Here is a 20,310-nt window from a genome sequence, read left to right as displayed (position 1 = left end):
CTCCTGTCCACTGTCCCCCCTCTCCTGTCCACTGTCCCCCCCTCTCCTGTCCACTGTCCCCCCCTCTCCTGTCCACTGTCCCCCCCTCTCCTGTCCACTGTCCCCCCTCTCCTGTCCACTGTCCCCCCTCTCCTGTCCACTGTCCCCCCCTCTCCTGTCCACTGCCCCCCTCTCCTGTCCACTGTCCCCCCCTCTCCTGTCCACTGTCGCCCCTCTCCTGTCCACTGTCCCCCCTCTCCTGTCCACTGTCCCCCCCTCTCCTGTCCACTGTCCCCCCCTCTCCTGTCCACTGTCCCCCCCTCTCCTGTCCACTGTCCCCCCTCTCATGTCCACTGTCACCCCCTCTAATGTCCAGTGTCCTCCCCTCTCCTGTCCACTGTCCCCCCCTCTCCTGTCCACTGTCCCCCCCTCTCCTGTCCACTGTCCCCCCTCTCCTGTCCACTGTCCCCCCCTCTCCTGTCCACTGTCCCCCCCCCCTCCTGTCCACTGTCCCCCCCCTCCTGTCCACTGTCCCCCCCCCTCCTGTCCACTGTCCCCCCCCCTCCTGTCCACTGCCCCACCCCTCCTAGCGGGAAATTTAACTCACGGGCAACGCCGGGTCTCTCAGCTAGTAAATAAAGACATACAAAACAATAACAGTGTTCAGTGTAACCCCCTCCCCATATAACAGGGTTCAGTTTAACCCCGTCCCATATAAAAGTGTTCAGCTTAACCCTCCTCCCCCCCATATAACAGTGTTCAGTGTAACCCCCTCCCCATATAACAGGGTTCAGTGTAACCCTTCTCCCAAATATAAAAGGGTTCTGTGTAACTCCCCCCTTCCCCCCCATATAACAGAGCCCAGTGTAACCCCATCCCCATATAACGGTGCTCCGTTTAACCTCCTCCCCATATAACTGTGTTCAGTTTAACCCCGTCCCCATATAACTGTGTTCAGTTTAACCCCGTCCCCATATAACTGTGTTCAGTTTAACCCCGTCCCCATATAACTGTGTTCAGTTTAACCCCGTCCCCATATAACTGTGTTCAGTTTAACCCCGTCCCCATATAACTGTGTTCAGTTTAACCCCGTCCCCATATAACTGTGTTCAGTTTAACCCCGTCCCCACATAACTGTGTTCAGTTTAACCCCGTCCCCACATAACTGTGTTCAGTTTAACCCCGTCCCCACATAACTGTGTTCAGTTTAACCCCGTCCCCATATAACTGTGTTCAGTTTAACCCCGTCCCCATATAACTGTGTTCAGTTTAACCCCGTCCCCATATAACTGTGTTCAGTTTAACCCCGTCCCCATATAACTGTGTTCAGTTTAACCCCGTCCCCATATAACTGTGTTCAGTTTAACCCCGTCCCCATATAACTGTGTTCAGTTTAACCCTGTCCCCATATAACTGTGTTCAGTTTAACCCCGTCCCCATATAACTGTGTTCAGTTTAACCCCGTCCCCATATAACTGTGTTCAGTTTAACCCCGTCCCCATATAACTGTGTTCAGTTTAACCCCGTCCCCATATAACTGTGTTCAGTTTAACCCCGTCCCCATATAACTGTGTTCAGTTTAACCCCGTCCCCATATAACTGTGTTCAGTTTAACCCCGTCCCCATATAACTGTGTTCAGTTTAACCCCCTCCCCATATAACTGTGTTCAGTTTAACCCCCTCCCCATATAACTGTGTTCAGTTTAACCCCCTCCCCATATAACTGTGTTCAGTTTAACCCCCTCCCCATATAACTGTGTTCAGTTTAACCCCCTCCCCATATAACTGTGTTCAGTTTAACCCCCTCCCCATATAACTGTGTTCAGTTTAACCCCCTCCCCATATAACTGTGTTCAGTTTAACCCCCTCCCCATATAACTGTGTTCAGTTTAACCCCCTCCCCATATAACTGTGTTCAGTTTAACCCCCTCCCCATATAACTGTGTTCAGTTTAACCCCCTCCCCATATAACAGTGTTCGGTGTAACCTTGTATTAAATAAGCGTATGTTCTGTCGGGTTTTTGGAACACGGACTGCAGTTGTGCACTCATCTCGGAACTCTCAGGACGATAGGACACCAGACACTGTGTATGTATTTTTTAATATGAAAAGCCTAAATTGATACATTATTGTAACTTCTTCAGTACCGAGGCCAATTTACAATGGACCACTGTGGTATTTTTTTTAACACCTGCAAGTCGACACATTACTGAAGCGCATGCGCATTACAATTCATGAATATCTGCCACCTGGCGGATACGCGAAGAATTGCAACCAATTAAATCCGAACCATTATCAATAAACACATCAATAAACACATCAACAGCGGGTGACACCGGCATGAATGCGGCATGAACGTGGTGAAGTGCGTGGCATTCGGAAAAAATCCCCGGCAAAATTCGGAGATGTTGGAGAATAAAAGGGGCCGTGGCTGTAGGTGCCGCCCTACGTGTTTCGTCTAAGTAGACTTCCTCAAGGGGCATAGTATTGAGTATCCTGCCCCTTCAGTGGATGATCTGCTACACCATATGAGTTGGTCAATCGGGAATAACCAAAACGCCTGTATTTCTCACAGAAAATGTGAGTAGTACTTCTATATATTTTCATCCTATTTTTTGGTATTTCCGAAGTACTACACTATATATTTTTCTTGTTTGTTGTGTTTTTTTTTTTCTATTTTTTCATATACACCTGGATAAGAGTGCGCCACGGACTCGGTTACTACTACCTCAATAGTGAATCGTGATTGGATTCACCCCACGGCAGCACCCATCACAGGACAGTATTTTTATTTATTTGTGTTTATTTATTTATTCTGTATTGTGCACTCTTCTCTTTGAATATACTGTAGGTTGCTGTCTGGTTTAGTTGATATTATTAACGCACTAATATGATAGACCAGGAGTTCCTTAACTTTACTTCTCGTGGGCATTTTCAATGTTAATTATTTGGAGGATATACATGTACCCTCTAATAATGCATACAGTAATAAATACAAGTTATATATGTATCAATGATTTCACTGAGAGCTGCTACAAATACATTTCAGGCCTTCGGGAACCACCACAGTCATTAGGGGTCACTGGATGTCCATGTGCCAAAATGTGCCACAATTTTAAAACCCTGGGTGAAGAGAATATTTTGTTAATTAAGTATCGGTGAAATAGATTCTTCAGTGTTCTGGATTTGTAATTTGCGTTCAGTAATTTTATTTACAGATTGAAAACATTTGTTCTGTATTTTTTGTTTACTTCTGTTAGAGAACGGCCTGAATGAGGAACAGAACTTGAGCTCTGATGCATCCAGAAGCTGTCTGACTCCTCGCAGCCCAGAAGTGCCAAAAAACAATGATTCCTGCCACATTTTAGAAACGTGCAAGGAACCAGTGCCACATGGTGGTGAATATACAGACCTTGTACAGCACACAGCACAGACGGACTCTAAATATGGGTCCAGCAAAAGGTATGCGAGAGATTTAAGAAGAAGCCGTGGTGTTCAGCCTTTTCTCTGTTGTCAGTGTGGCAAAAGCTTCTCACTGGACAGGGACCTGCTCACACACCTTTGTGTCCCTGATAGAGAGCAAACCTTTACAGATGGTGGGAGCGGTTTCTCACTGCAGGGGAAACTTCTTCCACACCAGATGATTCAGACAGCAGTGACTCCTTTCACTTGTACAGTGTGTGGGAAACAGTTAAGTACCAAGGGGACCCTCCTCAATCACCAGATGATTCATATAGGGGATAAACCAATCACATGTACAGAGTGTGGGAAACAATTCAGTTCTAAGAGCAACCTTCGCATACACCAGATGACTCATACAGGGGAGAAACCATTCACATGTACAGACTGTGGGAAACAATTCAGTACTAAGAGTAACCTCCTCATTCACCAGCGTATTCATACAGGGGAGAAACCATTCACATGTACAGAGTGTGGGAAACAATTCAGTACTAAGGGGCACCTCCTCATTCACCAGCGTGTTCATACAGGAGAGAAACCATTCACATGTACAGAGTGTAGTAAAAGCTTTTCTCACAAGGGGCAGCTTCTCATCCATGAGCGGATTCATACAGGGGAGAAACCATTCACATGTACAGAGTGTGGGAAACAATTCAGTACTAAGAGGTCCCTCCTCATTCACCAGCATGTTCATACAGGGGGGAAACCATTCACATGTACAGAGTGTGGGAAACAATTCAGTATTAAGAAGTCCCTCCTCATTCACCAGCGTGTTCATACAGGAGAGAAACCATTCACATGTACAGAGTGTAGTAAAAGCTTTTCTCACAAGGGGCAGCTTCTCATCCATGAGTGGATTCATACAGGTGAGAAACAATTCACTTGTACAGTGTGTGGGAAACGGTTAAGTACCAAGAGAACCCTCGTCATACACCAGATGATTCATACAGGGGAGAAACCATTCACATGTACAGAGTGTGGGAAACAATTCAGTACCAAGAGCACCCTCCTCGGGCACCAGATGACTCATACAGGAGAAAAACCATTCACATGTGCAGAGTGCAGTAGAAGCTTTTCTGCAAAGGCGGAGCTCCTCATCCATGAGCGGAATCATACAGGGGAGAAACCATTCACATGTACAGATTGTGGGAAACAATTCAGTCTTAAGAAAAACCTCTCCAGACACCAGATGACTCATACAGGAGAGAAACCATTCACATGTGCAGAGTGTGGGAAACAATTCAGTATTAAGAAAAACCTCTCCAGACACCAGATGACTCATACAGGAGAGAAACAATTCACATGTAAAGTGTGTGGGAAACAATTTAGGAGAAAGAGCCACCTCCTCACCCACCACAGGATTCATACACGTGAGAAACCATTTCCATGTACATAGTGGGGGGAAAGCTTTTCACAGAGGATCAGCTTGCTTACACACATGAGGATTCATGCATGAGATAAAATATGTGATTGTTCAAAGTAGGGTTGGGTAATATACCAGTAGCATAGTAATACTGCAGTAAAAAAAATGGACGGTAACGCAATACTTGCCATTACTTCTTACCATGGCATTCCTATCAGCAGCTGCAGAGTGGGGGTGGGTCTGGCAGAGAGGCGTGGGGGTGGGGACTGTGTCAGAGAGAGGACTGAGTGTGGGTCTGGTAGAAACTGGAGTGGGAGCGAGTCTGGGAGCTCCTTGACTTTCACATGCTGCAGCTATAAGGAATCCTGCTGGTTATCTCACCCCTCCATATTAACCACTTCCCCTCTGCCATGCCTCTTACCCCTTCCCTTCCACCATAACTCAACCCCTTACTCTCCCCCATATTTCTCTCGGCTCTCACCCGTGCCTCTTGAACCCCTCCTTCCCCATGCCCATTAACCCACTCCTCCCCATGCACTATTAATTTGTACAGGAGACGGGGGGTCGAGGGGTTAATTGTACATTTTCTTACCGTGCACCCCAAAACTGGAACAACCTACCGGAGACTCTCGCATCCACCGCCAGTTTAAGTTCTTTCATAACTGTGGCTGTCTCACATTTTAATCTGGTTTGAAACTGTTACATACGCCTATAATATATATTATCTTTAACTGTGCATGCAATGTCTTGTATATAATGTATACCCTGTTCACTTATGTAACTGTATTTGTAACCATGTATTATTTGTCATCTTAACTCTATGCCCAGGACATACGTGAAAACGAGAGGTAACTCTCAATGTATTACTTCCTGGTAAAACATTTTAAAAATAAATAAAAATAATATGCTGAAGAAAGGGGCTTTAGTGTGGGTGTAGTTAGTGTCAAATTTTCATTGAAACCTTTTTTATTCTTAAAATTAAAAAATACTAAAATGTATTTGCTTTTTACATTTTATTAAAAATGAAATGGATTTGTATGAAACATGTTTCACAATAAATGACTTTGAACATTTACATGACTTTTTCTTTTTTGTTTTCTTTTGGGTGTTAATATTTTGCTGAATTTTGTTATCACGACAAATTACTTAATACTCTTATGGTGGGAAGTTTTTTGTTTTTTGTCTAACCCTAGTTCAGGGTGTTGGAAACAATTCATTACAAAGTGTGACCTCCTGTCACACCCAAGTATTTACATGGGAGAAACCATTTGCTTGTTCAGTGTGGGAAACAATTCAGTGTTAAGGGTCATCTCTTCAGATACCAACAAATGCATGCAGGGAGAGGCCTCTCACATGGACAGAGTATAGGAAAAACGTTTCTTAGATGAATGACCTCACACACCACATGATTCCCACAGGGGAAATAATTTGCTTGTTCAAATTGTGGTAAACCATTTTATACAAAGTGGGACCTCTTGTTACACCAGGAAATTTGCACAAGGGAGCAACTTTTTAATTGTACAGAATTTGGGAAACATTTCAGCACTGAGAGGCACCTCAACACACACCAAACAATTCATAAAAGGGGATTACATCATAATCAGTTCTGTAATAGGAGGACACTCCTCAGGCACCAGAGCATTTACACAGGGGAGAAACCTTTCCCATGTGCAGAGTGTATACAATGTTTCTCAGTAAGAAAACCTTGTCACCCATGTGTTTATTTACATAGTGCCATTAATGTACATAGACTTCACAGCACTAATACACGTGACAATCATATAAATAACAAATAAAACATAATGGGAAGAAGTGCTTCAGACATTAAAGTAACATTTAGGAAGGAGTTCATGCTCCAAAGGGCTTACAATCTAATTGGTTGGTAGGAAGAACGTACAGAGACAGTAGGAGGGCGTTCTGGTAAGTGTGTCTGCAGGGGGCCAAGGTTTATGTATGAGTTGTAAATTATCAGCCATGGAGCTACTCATATGCTTCCTTAAGCAGGTGGGTCTTAAAGGTGGATAGAGATGGTGCTAGACAGATACTGCGGGGAAGGGCCTTCCAGAGGTGTGGGGCAGTCAGTGAGAAAGGTTTAAGGCAGGAGAGGACTTTAGATACGAAAGGGGTAGAGAGAAGACATCCTTGCCCAGAACGCAAGAGTTGGGATGGTGTATAGCAAGAAATTAGGGCTGAGATGTAAGGAGAAGCAGAAGAGTGTAAAGTTTTAACAGTAAGGAGGAGAATTGTGTGTGATACAGGATTTGATATGAAGCTAGGAGAGGGATTTCAGCAGGCGACAGATTTAGGAATGAGTAGTGTGAATCTGGCAGCAGCATTTAGGATACATTATAGGGGAGACAGGTGAGAGGCAGGAAGTTATAGTAATTGAGACGGGAGAGAATGAGGGTCTGTGTCAGAGTTTTAGCAGTCGAGCAACAGAGGAAAGGGCGTATTTTTGTGTAAGAGATGTGTGCAGGGGTACATAGCATGGGTCTCCCTCTGGGCTCCCCTTGACCCTGTTGGTTCCTCCCGGGTTTGCCTTCATTCTCTTACCTGCCGCTTCGGCTGTGACCGACAACAGAGAATGGGGAGGGTGCGCGGAGGGCTGTTGGTGGGAACTGAGGCACGGAGCAGGTTGCGATGGCGATCGTGTCGCTGACGGCAACCTTTGCAGGTTACCGCCATCTTAGGCTGCGTCCATAGCAGTGGCAGCCATGCTGAGCAGTGCGGACGCTCCGCGCTGAGCCCCTCCATCCTCAATGAGGATGCCTTGAGATGGGGCTCACGTGAGCGTCCGCAGGCGTGCTGACGAGTTGGATTTTTCAGCCGACAGGATCACCGTTTCTTCCAGGACAATGATCCAAAACACACCGCATCTCCTGCCCATATTCTTACCAGCGGTATCAACTGGGTTAAGATGCCACAGGAGTAAGTTCGTTTCTCATTGTTTTAATCCACCTTTTTTCCCCCTCCAATTCAAGATCTCCAGACTTGAATCCCATCAAATTGGTATGGCATCAGTTGAAGGATTATATCAGAAAAGTGGTGAAACTGTCCAAAAAGGATGAATTACAGTAACTGAAAGAATGAGTTTCTGGAACAACATACTCACCGTACAAAGATGCAATAAATATATCTATCATCTTGCGATCGTATTGCCTATTCTTTTAAAGCGTAATGGGCAGGCCACAGGAAAATAGTAAGGTACTGTACTGTAGTATGGTATGTTCAGGTAAGTATGGTACTCAAAATAACCATTTTATATCAGCCCTTCTCCACTTTCTACTGTACAGTATACAGTATTAAATCCAGTACAGGATGTCTGTCACGGTAGCTTACAGGGTTATAATAATACGCACCAGGTTACAATAATAACCTCTCATCTCTGGGTTGAATCAAATAAGACGTGCGATATAATAAAGAAATTTTATTCCCACAAGATGGTGGACCCACAATATATACAAATAACAGAAAAGATATTAATCACTTACATGAGAAGGGGCCAAGATGAAGCAATCCGCAGACTGGCAATTCATCTATCAGGATACAGTTCAGGATACAACAGGAACAACCACAACCAACAACAACAACTTGAAATAGAGCTGACACTCTCTTTTATGGAGTTCTGCTCCTATTCCCTACCATTGGGGCTCAGGTATTGGAGAACAATTACCTGGGTCCAATTACTTTGTGCCAACTCACGTGGGAAGCAAGCTAGTACCTGCCCACAGGGGGTTTGTATTTCTCTGGTCAGCGATCCATTTCCTTAGCCCCACTTCTAAAAAGCTGGCGCCTCTACATGAGTCTGCCATATGGGGATTTGGACGGAAATTCTGACTTTTAGCGTGACTTGTAGCACCTCACTCAAGTACCCATGTCCTGCTCTTCTCCGCCCTAGAATACTTGATCAGGGTGGGGGAGCCTTTCATTCATGAGTTTCGCTCAGACATCCTGATGCCCTGGGGCCGTTAATATTCCTTCTGGGCCAGTGGCTTTCGCGGGCTTTGGGATATCAGGGATACAGTGTAGCATTTTAATATTATACATATATTAAAATAATCCATTCTGTGGGTCGGAGTGGGCTGAAGTTTGCTGGGTCCTCATGCCGCAGGACACTCGCCATAGTGGCCAAATTTCAGCCTTCCACGACCCCCAGAACCGGAGATAATAAAAACACATTAAAACCTCCTATTAACTTTAATGCAGGATTCTCTGCTAAAGGCTATGAGAAATGTCAGCGGCTCACTCCTCCATTGGAATCAATAGGGCCGGCGCCGCCATAGGATTCAATGGAACCTCCACTACTATTGAAGTCAATGGGCAAACCACATTTTTCACGGTTAACCCTACTCCGTTCGGTTGAGGGGAGAGGGCTGGAAATTGCCATGCAATCATGCCGGAGCAGTGCCTACATGGTGGCAAAATCCCAGCCCTCTAGTCCCTACAGAACCGGAGATATGGGTTTTGTATTGTATGTCTTTATTTATATAGCGCCATTAATGTACATAGCGCTTCACAGTAGTTTTCACTTTACACATAAATAAAAAGAGATACCGGTGCCTAATGAGTCCAAAATAGATGGAAGAACATACCGAGGGGTCAGTTTCTCCGCTTGAGACGCAATTGTTCCGACATTGGTGACTTTGCGTCACAGGCGGAGGAACTGAAGTGCAAGTTTCTTAGTAGGAACTACCCAGAGCAACCTTTAGATGAGGTTATCAATCATGTTACTAACATGAAAAGAGAGGATCTTCTGGTTTATAAGAAAAAAGATCTGAAAAACAATTTTTTTGAAAAGGTCCCATTTATTACACAATATAATGGCATGGCACCAAAAATCAGAAAAATAATCAACAAACACTGGCCAATCCTATTGAGGGGTAGTGTTCTAGCAGGAGTTCTACCCATGAAACCGCAAATTATATTTACTAGGGCGTCAAATCTAAAATCCAGGGTAGCTCCTAGTTGTCCACTGATTCATTTAAAAGAGAATAGAGCTATGTTGGATAAGGTTTTTTTTAAATGCTCAAAGTGTATGGCGTGCGCATACAGTAATAATGCTAAGAGTTTTAAATCTAACGTCACCAAGAAAGAACATCCTATCAAGTCACATATTAACTGTCATATGTGTTTTGTCATATATCTGCTACAATGTCCTTGTGGCCTGCAATATGTGGGAAGGACCGGAAGAACATAGAGGAGAGTGTATGAACACATATACAACATTAAAAGAGGACTGAAACTCTTATGCTGCCCTATTTAAATATAATTTCCCCCCTTATTTACAGAAATTAAAAAAAACCACCAGTGCTGGAACAAGTACCACATTTCATGGCTCGGAAGAGTGACATCTGTTAAGATGAACATCCTTCCCAGGCTACTGTACGTCTTCCAGACCCTCCCTGTCTGTGTACCGCTGGCAGACCTCAAAAGCATTCAAAATAGTATTTTCCAATTCATCTGGAAGGACAAAAAGCCGCGGGTGGCTAGATCGGTAATGTTGGCACCACGGGAGTGTGGAGGTCTGGGAGTACCAGATATAATTAATTATTATCAAGCGACCCACCTAAAACAAGCGATAGTTTGGAACAACGATCCAGTGTCTTGCGGCTGGTTGGAAATTGAGTCCTCCTGTGTTGCTCCCCTCTCACTCGGGGCAATACTTTGGTCCGGAGGGGGAGAGAAGATAATATTGGACAGAACAGGCCTGGGAGCAATGAGATGCACGTGGAAAATTTGGACAAAAACAAGAAATAAATATAAATTGACGTCTTCCCCCTCCATACTCACTCCCATTTTTGGTAACCCTGAATTCCCTCCGGGTTGTGTCCCAGGGAACCTTAAAGCATTTAGTTTGGCTAACATAAAATCAGCAAGAGATCTAATAGACAAAGGGACAAAAAAAAAAAGAGGACTGATAACCCATAGCGTATCCCACCATTTCCTCACACATCATGATAAAAATCCTAGCGGTCTTAAATGTCAAGCCATTGAGACAATTCCTGCTAGTGTAAGAGGTGGTGATAGATTACAAAAATCTAGTATGCGTGAGGCATACTGGATATACGAGCTTAAAACATTATCACCTAAAGGGTTAAATATAGACTTTGAGCTAGGGGCGTTCTTATAACATCAGGCGTACGTTTTTCTTTTATTCTTGCACCCTGTGACATGGGACTTTTTTATATACATATATATTTTTTATTATGTATTTTTATATACTCTACTGTTTATTGCCAATGCCATTGATTTTATCTATTCACTATTTTATCTGTTTTTATGTCCTGTTAAATGTTGTGTCATGTGTTTTTTTTTTTTATGCAAAGCTGAACCAAATGTCAGTGATTTACTATGCTAATTGGTGTATCCCCATGACTGCCCTGATTGACAGACCAATCGGAGCCAAGTTGAGGATATATATACCTGGGCTCACTGCCATAACTTCATACCCCTGAGGAAGTGTGGTCACACACACGAAACGCGTAGGGCTATTTTATTTGATTTTGGACATTTTTGCTGTGTAGAAGTATAAGCTGTAATACCGCTGAGCGCTTTGGTTGAGCGACAGAGGGGCAAGGAGGTGTGGATCGCCGTTTCCCTGAGGCTTCACTGGATATTGCCAGTCCTGACGTCACATCCGGCGACGTCATTTCCGGTTTCGGCGCGACGGAGACGTCATTTCCGGTCCTCACCAGCAAGGAGAAACGGAGGGAGTACACGGCATCCTGAGAACCCTGCAAACCCCCCACACGTGGATTTCGGCTCACATTGATATATGCGAATCTACATCTGCCGTCCTGTGAGTGTTATTCAGATTTTAACCCACCGGAGCGGCACATCAGCAACCTGTCCTACCTTTTATTTTCAGTTAAAATAAATTAACTTTTATCACTAGCTTTGCTTTAATGTTGTCTGTCTAGTTGTGTCTGTTTGTCTTGTCCCCCTGTGGCAGCCAGTTTGCATTTTATGTCTGTGTAATCTGTTTAGCAGTGTTGCACTAAATTTCTCTCTTCTTTCATTCCATGTTCCACATCCCCTGCACGAATTCCTAACGGAGCACTCAAGGATTCAATGACTGTAGCACATCTTGGGACTGGGACTATTTCCATTGGACTTCCATCTATTTTGGACTCATTAGGCGCCGGTATCTCTTTTTATTTATGCTGTCTATCTGATTGTACTATCAGTTTCCACCAGGCTGACTTTCCACCAATAGGGTTCCCCCTCTATACAGGGTTCATTGTTTTTATTCCCATTAGCGCTTTTTTACATCACCTTTCCTTTTTTTTTCACTGTACACAGTTTTATACTTAGCCGTTTTAACCTAGCGGCTTTTTTCCTCTGCCATTGTGGTCAACGGCAGGACCCTCGTGGCGGGCGCGACCTTTTCTCGCCGCCATTGACTGTCAAACCCGGTTGGGGTCGAGTGAGGGGTTCCCCTTAAGCTAGGGGCAAAAAGAATTAGCCTGCTACCTGCCCTAGAACCGGAGCTACAATTTTAATGAGTTTGAACTTGGCCGTGACCATGTTCCCACGGCACTTGAGTGATCAAAGGCTCTTTCATAGACATTGTATCCGCTTTCGAGATTTGCGGTTTGGCCGGCAGCCAACTCATCCTTGGAGAGCGGAGTCGAGGGATCCCCATTGAAATCTATTACTCCATTCATTTCAATGGAGAAGCTCCGCTCTTCGTCTCGGGCGCCACCTGCAGGTCTTCTCTGATATCGGGCCAAAACCTCTGAAATCTCCATAGGGGTGTATGGAGCTCCAATGGCGACCATAGGGATAGGCTGCAAATGGAGACTGAAAAGGTGGGAAGGAGAACAAAGGTCCATAAACTTACAAACACCATTAACCCTTTCCCTCCCGACCTGATCCTAGTGTAACCTGCGTGGTGTAACACTTTAAATGTGGAAACATGACAAACCAGGGAAATACATTTTGGTATTGAGATAGGGGCATAAAAACACACTTTGACCATTATTATGGTTAACCCCTCGCCTCCCACACAAGGGTAGGGGTGGCGAGCTGGGGTGTAACCCCTTTATTACCGGGTCAGCCACCTACTCTCATGACACTAACCTACAGTAGTATAGTTATACAGTATATACAGTTTTTACAGTACGATATACGGTATATTGTATACGTGACTTTACAGTACAGTAGTTTGGCCTACAGTAGTTTTACAATTATACAGTAGTTATACAGTTATACTGTATATAGTTTGTTTTGCTAACATGAACCAGACATTTTTGATATTATGAGTATCCTTTCTTCAAGCAAGATCCATATTTTTTCTACGTATACATATTGGAACTTTTCATTATATATTGGAACGATTCATAGAACATTGTTCTTTTTTTTTATCTCTAGTTTGTCCAGTATACAGTAGTGATTACTGTACACAATGCCTTAAATGCACTTTACTGCACTCATTTTTTCTTTTCAGAGCTGCTGCAAACAAGGTGGGGGGGGGGCATGTTTAAAAGTATTGTACTGTGTGTATAATGTAGCAACTGTCAGTAATTTACACAACCCCCCCCCCTCTCTCAATGACAAAAGAACTACAGCCATTACGAAGAAGAGAAAGTCAACAAGAGGCAACATACTGTCTTTTTAAATTCATTTTTCCATGAATATCCTGCACAAATAAAATTGTTCCTTCTTTAAATTCATGAAAATGATTTAAACTTTGTGTGTGTAACAAATGAATTGCTTTGGGGGAGGTGTGGATAACTGTAAACAAAGCTTTTAATGAATGGCTTTCCGGGGGAGGTGTCGATAAGAAGTAGAAAGGCTTTTTCAGTCGAACATACTCTGCGTAAATGCAAAAATTGCGCCTTGGGTATTCACTTAATTAATGACACTGTGGGCCTTATTCAGAAAGCCTCGATAAGGCCCTTATCGAGCACTTATCGCCCAAAATGGGCACTCGTATTCAGAAAGCCTCAATAAGTGCTCGATAACGGCCGTTATGGACGCCAAATTTTTTAGCTTTCCGAAATTCGCTGACTGAGCAGCGATCAGGCCCTTATCGACCATTTTTGGATGGTTGATAAACTCCCGCTATTCAGAGAGCCGCGAGTCGGCTGTCGCGTCCTATCGCAGCCCATCGCAGCCCTAAAAAACGATTTTCTCCCCAAATCCAATAGACCACAAAATTGTTGGACAATTGGTGGGGAGATGGCCTCGATGAGCTGCGATCGGTCGGGACTTAGAAAAAATCCGGCCCTTTTCCTGCCTCGGATTGATGCCGGGGGTCTCCGGAGCTGATAGCCATTAATAGCAGCTCCGGACCCCCCCCGGCATGCATCCGATGCAGGAAACATGCATGTACAGCAACTTCATTACCTTAGCGGCTAACCGCTAAGGCAATGAAGGGGTTAAACACCCGTGCCAGGCATACAGTAAGAAACATACACTACAATACAATACTGTGGCTATCGGGGTGGGTGAAGGGGGTGTTTGGCCCTTAGTGGCTGTTTAGGCATTGCGGGGGGTTGCGGGGGGACTTAACCCCTTCATTTCCTTAGCGGTTAATACCGCTAAGGTAATGAAGGGGTTAACCCAACCGCTACCCACCCATAAGGTCTAAACACCCATCCATAGGGCTAATACCCCCTTCACCCACTTGTCAGGCCTAAGCACCCACCCCAGACTGACTATACCCACCCTATACCCATTGAGTAGTATAGTAGTACATCATACCCATATAATAATAATATGGGCATGATAAGCCTCTATAGCACTCAATGGGCACCCTAATAAAAAGACAGTAATACATATGACACACAATAAGAAAAGACAATTAAACTACCAAAAAAGCACACTTCCCTAAATACTAACAGTAGCCAGCTAATCCAATCAATATAATCATTAGCAAAATCAACATTGAATTAATTAAACCATTATCCAATCAAAACAATTAATTCGGAAAACAACTCAAAATGAATAGTAACACTAAGCAATGTAAACAATGAATTACTCCAACATTAATTAATGTAACCATGAAAAGACAAATAAATAAATTAAAACTATCTCCGAAGTATCCATAAAACACATTAGCTAACATAATATAACAGTAAGTACAAGCGAACACCAATCGCAAACCTTTTCATACATTAACCATAAACAAACAATCACCTCCACATCAATAACAAGCGAGAAATGCCCCCCAAATATTGGCATAATAATGTATTAATCTGTACCCTAAATAGGTACAGATTAATATATTATCAGTCAATGTGCCTCCCCCAAAAAATCAAAAAACACACCCAAAAAATAAACCCGTAAAAAGAGACATTTGCAAACATTGAATATCTTACTTACCCTTAGAAGCGGTGGCCCCCCGACTCCCGGGGTAACAGGAAACTCACGTACCTTGAAGGCCTCCAACAGCATCCGATGCCATCCGCCATCAGGATCCAGCTCAGGTACCCCAATCTTCTTTTTTCTTTCTTTACTCACCTTCTTCTATCTTCATCTGTCACCATTTCTTGTTCTTCTTTATCTTCTTTCTTCATCTGTCAATCCACAAAACCACATGGTAAATCCCAGCCGATGCTGTCTCATCGGCTTCTTGGGCTCAAATGAGGCGTCACGGCCTTAAATAGGGCTTGTGACGTCACATTTAGCCTCAAAATGGTTTTCAGCCATCTGATTGGCTGTTAAAACCATATTCCGCCTTTAATTTTTTTTTACATGACGTCACTTAAAGGGAATGATGCCAGCCAATCAGAATGGCTGTGCTTCATTTGCCTTTAAGATGATGTCACGAGATCCAAGATGGCCGGCGTCACATGGTATTTCAGCCAATCAGATTGTGGAATTGGTTCCCACGATCTAATTGGCTGAAATACCATGTGACGGCGGCTTCGTGACGTCATCTTAAAGGCAAATGAAGCACAGCCATTCTGATTGGCTGGCATCATTCCCTTTAAGTGACGTCATGTAAAAAAAAAAATTAAAGTCGGAATATGGTTTTAACAGCCAATCAGATGGCTGAAAACCATTTTGAGGCTAAATGTGACGTCTCAAGCCCTATTTAAGGCAGTGACGCCTCATTTGAGCCCAAGAAGCCGATGAGACAGCATCGGCTGGGATTTACCATGTGGTTTTGTGGATTGACAGATGAAGAAAGAAGATAAAGAAGAACAAGAAATGGTGACAGATGAAGATAGAAGAAGGTGAGTAAAGAAAGAAAAAAGAAGATTGGGGTACCTGAGCTGGATCCTGATGGCGGATGGCATCGGATGCTGTTGGAGGCCTTCAAGGTACGTGAGTTTCCTGTTACCCCGGGAGTCGGGGGGCCACCGCTTCTAAGCGTAAGTAAGATATTCAATGTTTGTAAATGTCTCTTTTTACAGGTTTATTTTTTGGGTGTGTTTTTTGATTTTTTGGGGGAGGCACATTGACTGATAATATATTAATCTGTACCTATTTAGGGTACAGATTAATACATTATTATGCCAATATTTGGGGGGCATTTCTCGCTTGTTATTGATGTGGATGTGATTGTTTGTTTATGGTTAATGTATGAAAAGGTTTGCGATTGGTGTTCGCTTGTACTTACTGTTATATTATGTTAGCTAATGTGTTTTATGGATACTTCGGAGATAGTTTTAATTTATTTATTTGTCTTTTCATGGTTACATTAATTAATGTTGGAGTAATTCATTGTTTACATTGCTTAGTGTTACTATTCATTTTGAGTTGTTTTCCGAATTAATTGTTTTGATTGGATAATGGTTTAATTAATTCAATGTTGATTTTGCTAATGATTATATTGATTGGATTAGCTGGCTACTGTTTGTATTTAGGGAAGTGTGCTTTTTTGGTAGTTTTGTTGGCTTTTCTTATTGTGTGTCATATGTATTACTGACTTTTTATTAGGGTGCCCATTGAGTGCTATAGAGGCTTATCATGCCCATATTATTATTATATGGGTATGATGTACCACTATACTACTCAATGGGTATAGGGTGGGTATAGTCAGTCTGGGGTGGGTGCTTAGGCCTCCTGGGTCAGGGTGGGTTAACCCCTTAATGACTATAGCGGTTAGGAACCGCTAAAGTGATTAAGGGGTTAGGGGCCATTAGAATGTATTTTTTTTCTATATAAGCTTTCTGGCAACGGAGGACAGAGGGACCTGTTGTTGTGGTAAGTATAACTGTATTTATTTATTTTATTTAGGTATGCGACTGCAGTGTTTAATAATGGGCAAATAATCTATTATCCATATCTGGATAATAGTTATTTTGCCCATTACTGTACTGTATGGGTTTGGGCGGAGGGGGGGTTGCGTGTATTGATGTGTTTTTACATATTTATTTAAATATACATTTCTTTAATAGTGTAGAGGTGCAGAGGGTCTCCGGAGCTGAACCACGTTGGTTTCAGGTCCAGGGACCCCCTTCTTCCCGAGATACAGGCCTCTTTATGGGGTTTCGGTATCCCTCTGCATTGAAATGTCCCGCGTCACGTGACCGGGACATTTCCTTGCATAGGAGATACCGGCACCCTATAAAGGTGCCTGTATCTCGGGAAGCAGGGGGTCCCCGGACATAAAACCAATGTGGTTCAGCTCCGGAGACCCCCTGCACCTCTACACTATTAAAGAAATGTATATTTAAATAAATAGTTTTCGGCCGAGATTTCAGCTGGGAGAGGCGGCTCTCTCAGAGCCACTCTCTCTGCAGCAGAAATGAATCGCCAGTTTAGGCCTTTTCAGAGGCTCGATGATCTCGCTGGCAGCAACTCGCCAGGTTTGGGCATTTTGCTATCACTGGTATTCGAGCCTTTCTGAATACCGTGATAGCAACGCCCAAAAAAACAGCATTTTAAATTCCCTGGCGATTTTTTTTATGAATGTTTTCTGAATGAGGCCCAGTATGTGCACTACTGGCCTGGAGAAAGGAATTGCGAGAGTTAATCTTACGGTATAGATCTGTTTGAATGTTACAATCCATGTCGATGTATAAATAGACATCTAGATAATTAATATGGTGTCTATTTGATTCAAAGGTGAATTTTAAATTATATATGTTTTTGTTGAGGTAGTCAATAAACAAAACCAATTCTATATTGCTACAGTACCTTTCCAAATCAGAATCAAATCGTCGATGAATCGACGGTAAAATACAATATTGGATCGATATGGATTGTTGTCCCCAAAAATAAATAAAGCCTCCCAGAAACCCATAAAAAGATTTGCATATGATAGGGCAAAAGAAGTGCCCATAGCAGTGCCCCGTGTCTGAAGATAAAAAGTGGAGTCAAAAAGAAAATAATTGTGATGTAGCAAAAATTAAATTGCCTCCATAATGAAAACAATTTGTGCTGGTGACAGTGAAGATTTATCCAAAAAATATTGTATGGCCTGAATCCCTTGTGCATGACTAATACTGGTGTATAATGACGTAATGTCAAGAGTAACCCATGTGTATTGTGTACACAACGTGAGTGTAGATACAGTGTTAAGTAGATCAGGAGAATCCCTAAGATAAGAGGGAAGATCGTGCACAAGTGGCTGTAGGAAGGAATCCACGTACTGCACCGACACACTTTATTCGAGCAAATACCCAGTATGTGCCTGGCAGATACCTGGAATGCGCAGCTCCTCACCTCTGACAAGCCCCGTTGCGTGTGTCTTCCCAGCCACGGTTCATGCCTGGCTGACGGGCGGCTGATCTGTTAAATGATAATGATTAGGATTTAATAGGCTGCAATGCTTCGCGTGTCCACCAGATGGCATAAATTCATGAATTGTAATGCAGTATATATATATACTGTACAGTATATATATACTGTATAACAACAGCCCCTATAACCCCTAACATACAGTACTGTACACATACAGTACTGTATACAGTATGCACATACTGGGGGCGAGATGTGTTTGCAGCAGAGAGAGATCCGCTGCTCTCTCTGCGCAAACAGCGGCACATTAAAAATTATTTTAAATACATTTTTATTTATAGTGTAGATGTGCAGGGGGTCTCGGGAGCTGAACCGCACTGGTTTCAGGTCGGGGGACCCCCTACCCCCTGAGATACAGCCCCCTTTATGAGGTGCCGGTATCCCTCTGCGTTTAAAGGTCCCGATCACGTGATCGCGACCTGTAAACTAAGCAGAGGGATACCGGCACCCCCAAAAGGGGTCTGTATCTCGGGGGGCAGGGGGTCCCCAGACCTGAAACCACAGCGGTTCTGCTCCGGAGACCCTCTGCACATGTACAATATAAATAAAACACATACAGTATATACAGTAAATAAACACTCGTTCTTTACCTTAGCGGCTATGTGCTATGGTAAAGAAGCAGCATTTCTGTATTTTAATAATATTGTACAGTGAGCAGGGGGTTCCCTGAGCCAGAAATCTAAACTCAGGGGACCCCCTGCTCCTGCACAATATTATTAAAAATACAGAAATGCTGCTTCATTGCCATAGCGTATAGCCGCTAAGGCAATGAAGGGGTTAACCCACCGTGCCCGCTTTATTGTGGGTAGCGGGGGTGGGTGAAGGGGGTATTTGGCCCTTGGTGTGAGTTCAGGACTTGCGGGGGGGTTGCGGGTGCACTTAACCCCTTCACGACCGTAGCAGTTAATACCGCTACGGTCATGAAGGGGTTAACCACTCCCACTACCCCCCGCAAGCCCAAAACAAGCACCGTTGGGGCTAATACCCCCTTCATCCCCTCCCACTACCCACAATAAAAACCAATCACACAGCATCCCCGCAATACATAAATAAATAAATACAAATAAATACATTTGAAATACATTTTTATTTATAGTGTAGATGTGCAGGGGGTCTCGGGAGCTGAACCGCGTTGGTTTCAGGTCGGGGAACCCCCTGCCCCCCGAGATACAGACCCCTTTATGAGGTGCCGGTATCCCTCTGCGTTTAAAGGTCCCGATCACGTGACCGGGACCTTTAAACGCAGAAGGATACCGGCACCCCCAAAAGGGGTCTGTATCTCAGGGGGCAGGGGGTCCCCCGACCTGAAACCAACGCGGTTCAGCTCCGGGGACCCCCTGCACATCTATACTATCAATAAAAATGTATTTTAAATGTATTTATTTATATTCATTTATTTATTTAGATTTATTTATTAATTGTGCTGCTGCTGTGTGTGAATTTTTTTTATTGTGGGTAGTGGGGGTGGGTGAAGGGGGTATTAGCCCCATCGGTGGTTGTTTAGGGCTTGCGGGGGGGTAGCGGGTGCACTTAACCCCTTCACGACCGTAGCGGTACTAACTGCTACGGCCGTGAAGGGGTTAAGTGCACCTGCAACCCCCCCGCAAGTCCTAAACTCACACCAAGGGCCAAACACCCCCTTCACCCATCCCCGCTACCCACAATAAAAAAATTCACGCACAGCAGCCCCACAATTAATAAATAAATCTAAATAAATAAATAAATACATGAAGAGAAATAAATATATACTGTACTGTAAGTACCAACCAGAAAACACAATTTAAAACCAAAGCTAACCCTTACAATACCAA

At 43.6% G+C, this 20,310-nt stretch overlaps 1 protein-coding gene across 1 annotated transcript; it reads left to right on the top strand.

Annotated features, from left to right (window-relative positions):
* The first annotated feature begins 3,486 nt into the window (after positions 1-3,486).
* On the top strand, positions 3,487-5,876 carry LOC142488453 (uncharacterized). Its single transcript, XM_075588979.1, has one exon. It carries the CDS (start codon positions 3,620-3,622, stop codon positions 4,832-4,834), a length of 1,215 nt encoding a protein of 404 aa, XP_075445094.1. The 5' UTR covers positions 3,487-3,619; the 3' UTR covers positions 4,835-5,876.
* The last annotated feature ends 14,434 nt before the right edge of the window (positions 5,877-20,310 follow it).

Source organism: Ascaphus truei, chromosome 2 (genome assembly GCF_040206685.1).
Source record: "Ascaphus truei isolate aAscTru1 chromosome 2, aAscTru1.hap1, whole genome shotgun sequence".
NCBI classification, from domain to species: domain Eukaryota; kingdom Metazoa; phylum Chordata; class Amphibia; order Anura; family Ascaphidae; genus Ascaphus; species Ascaphus truei.
The sequence above is the reverse complement of the archived record's forward strand: the minus strand, read 5'-3'. Positions and strand labels throughout refer to the sequence as shown.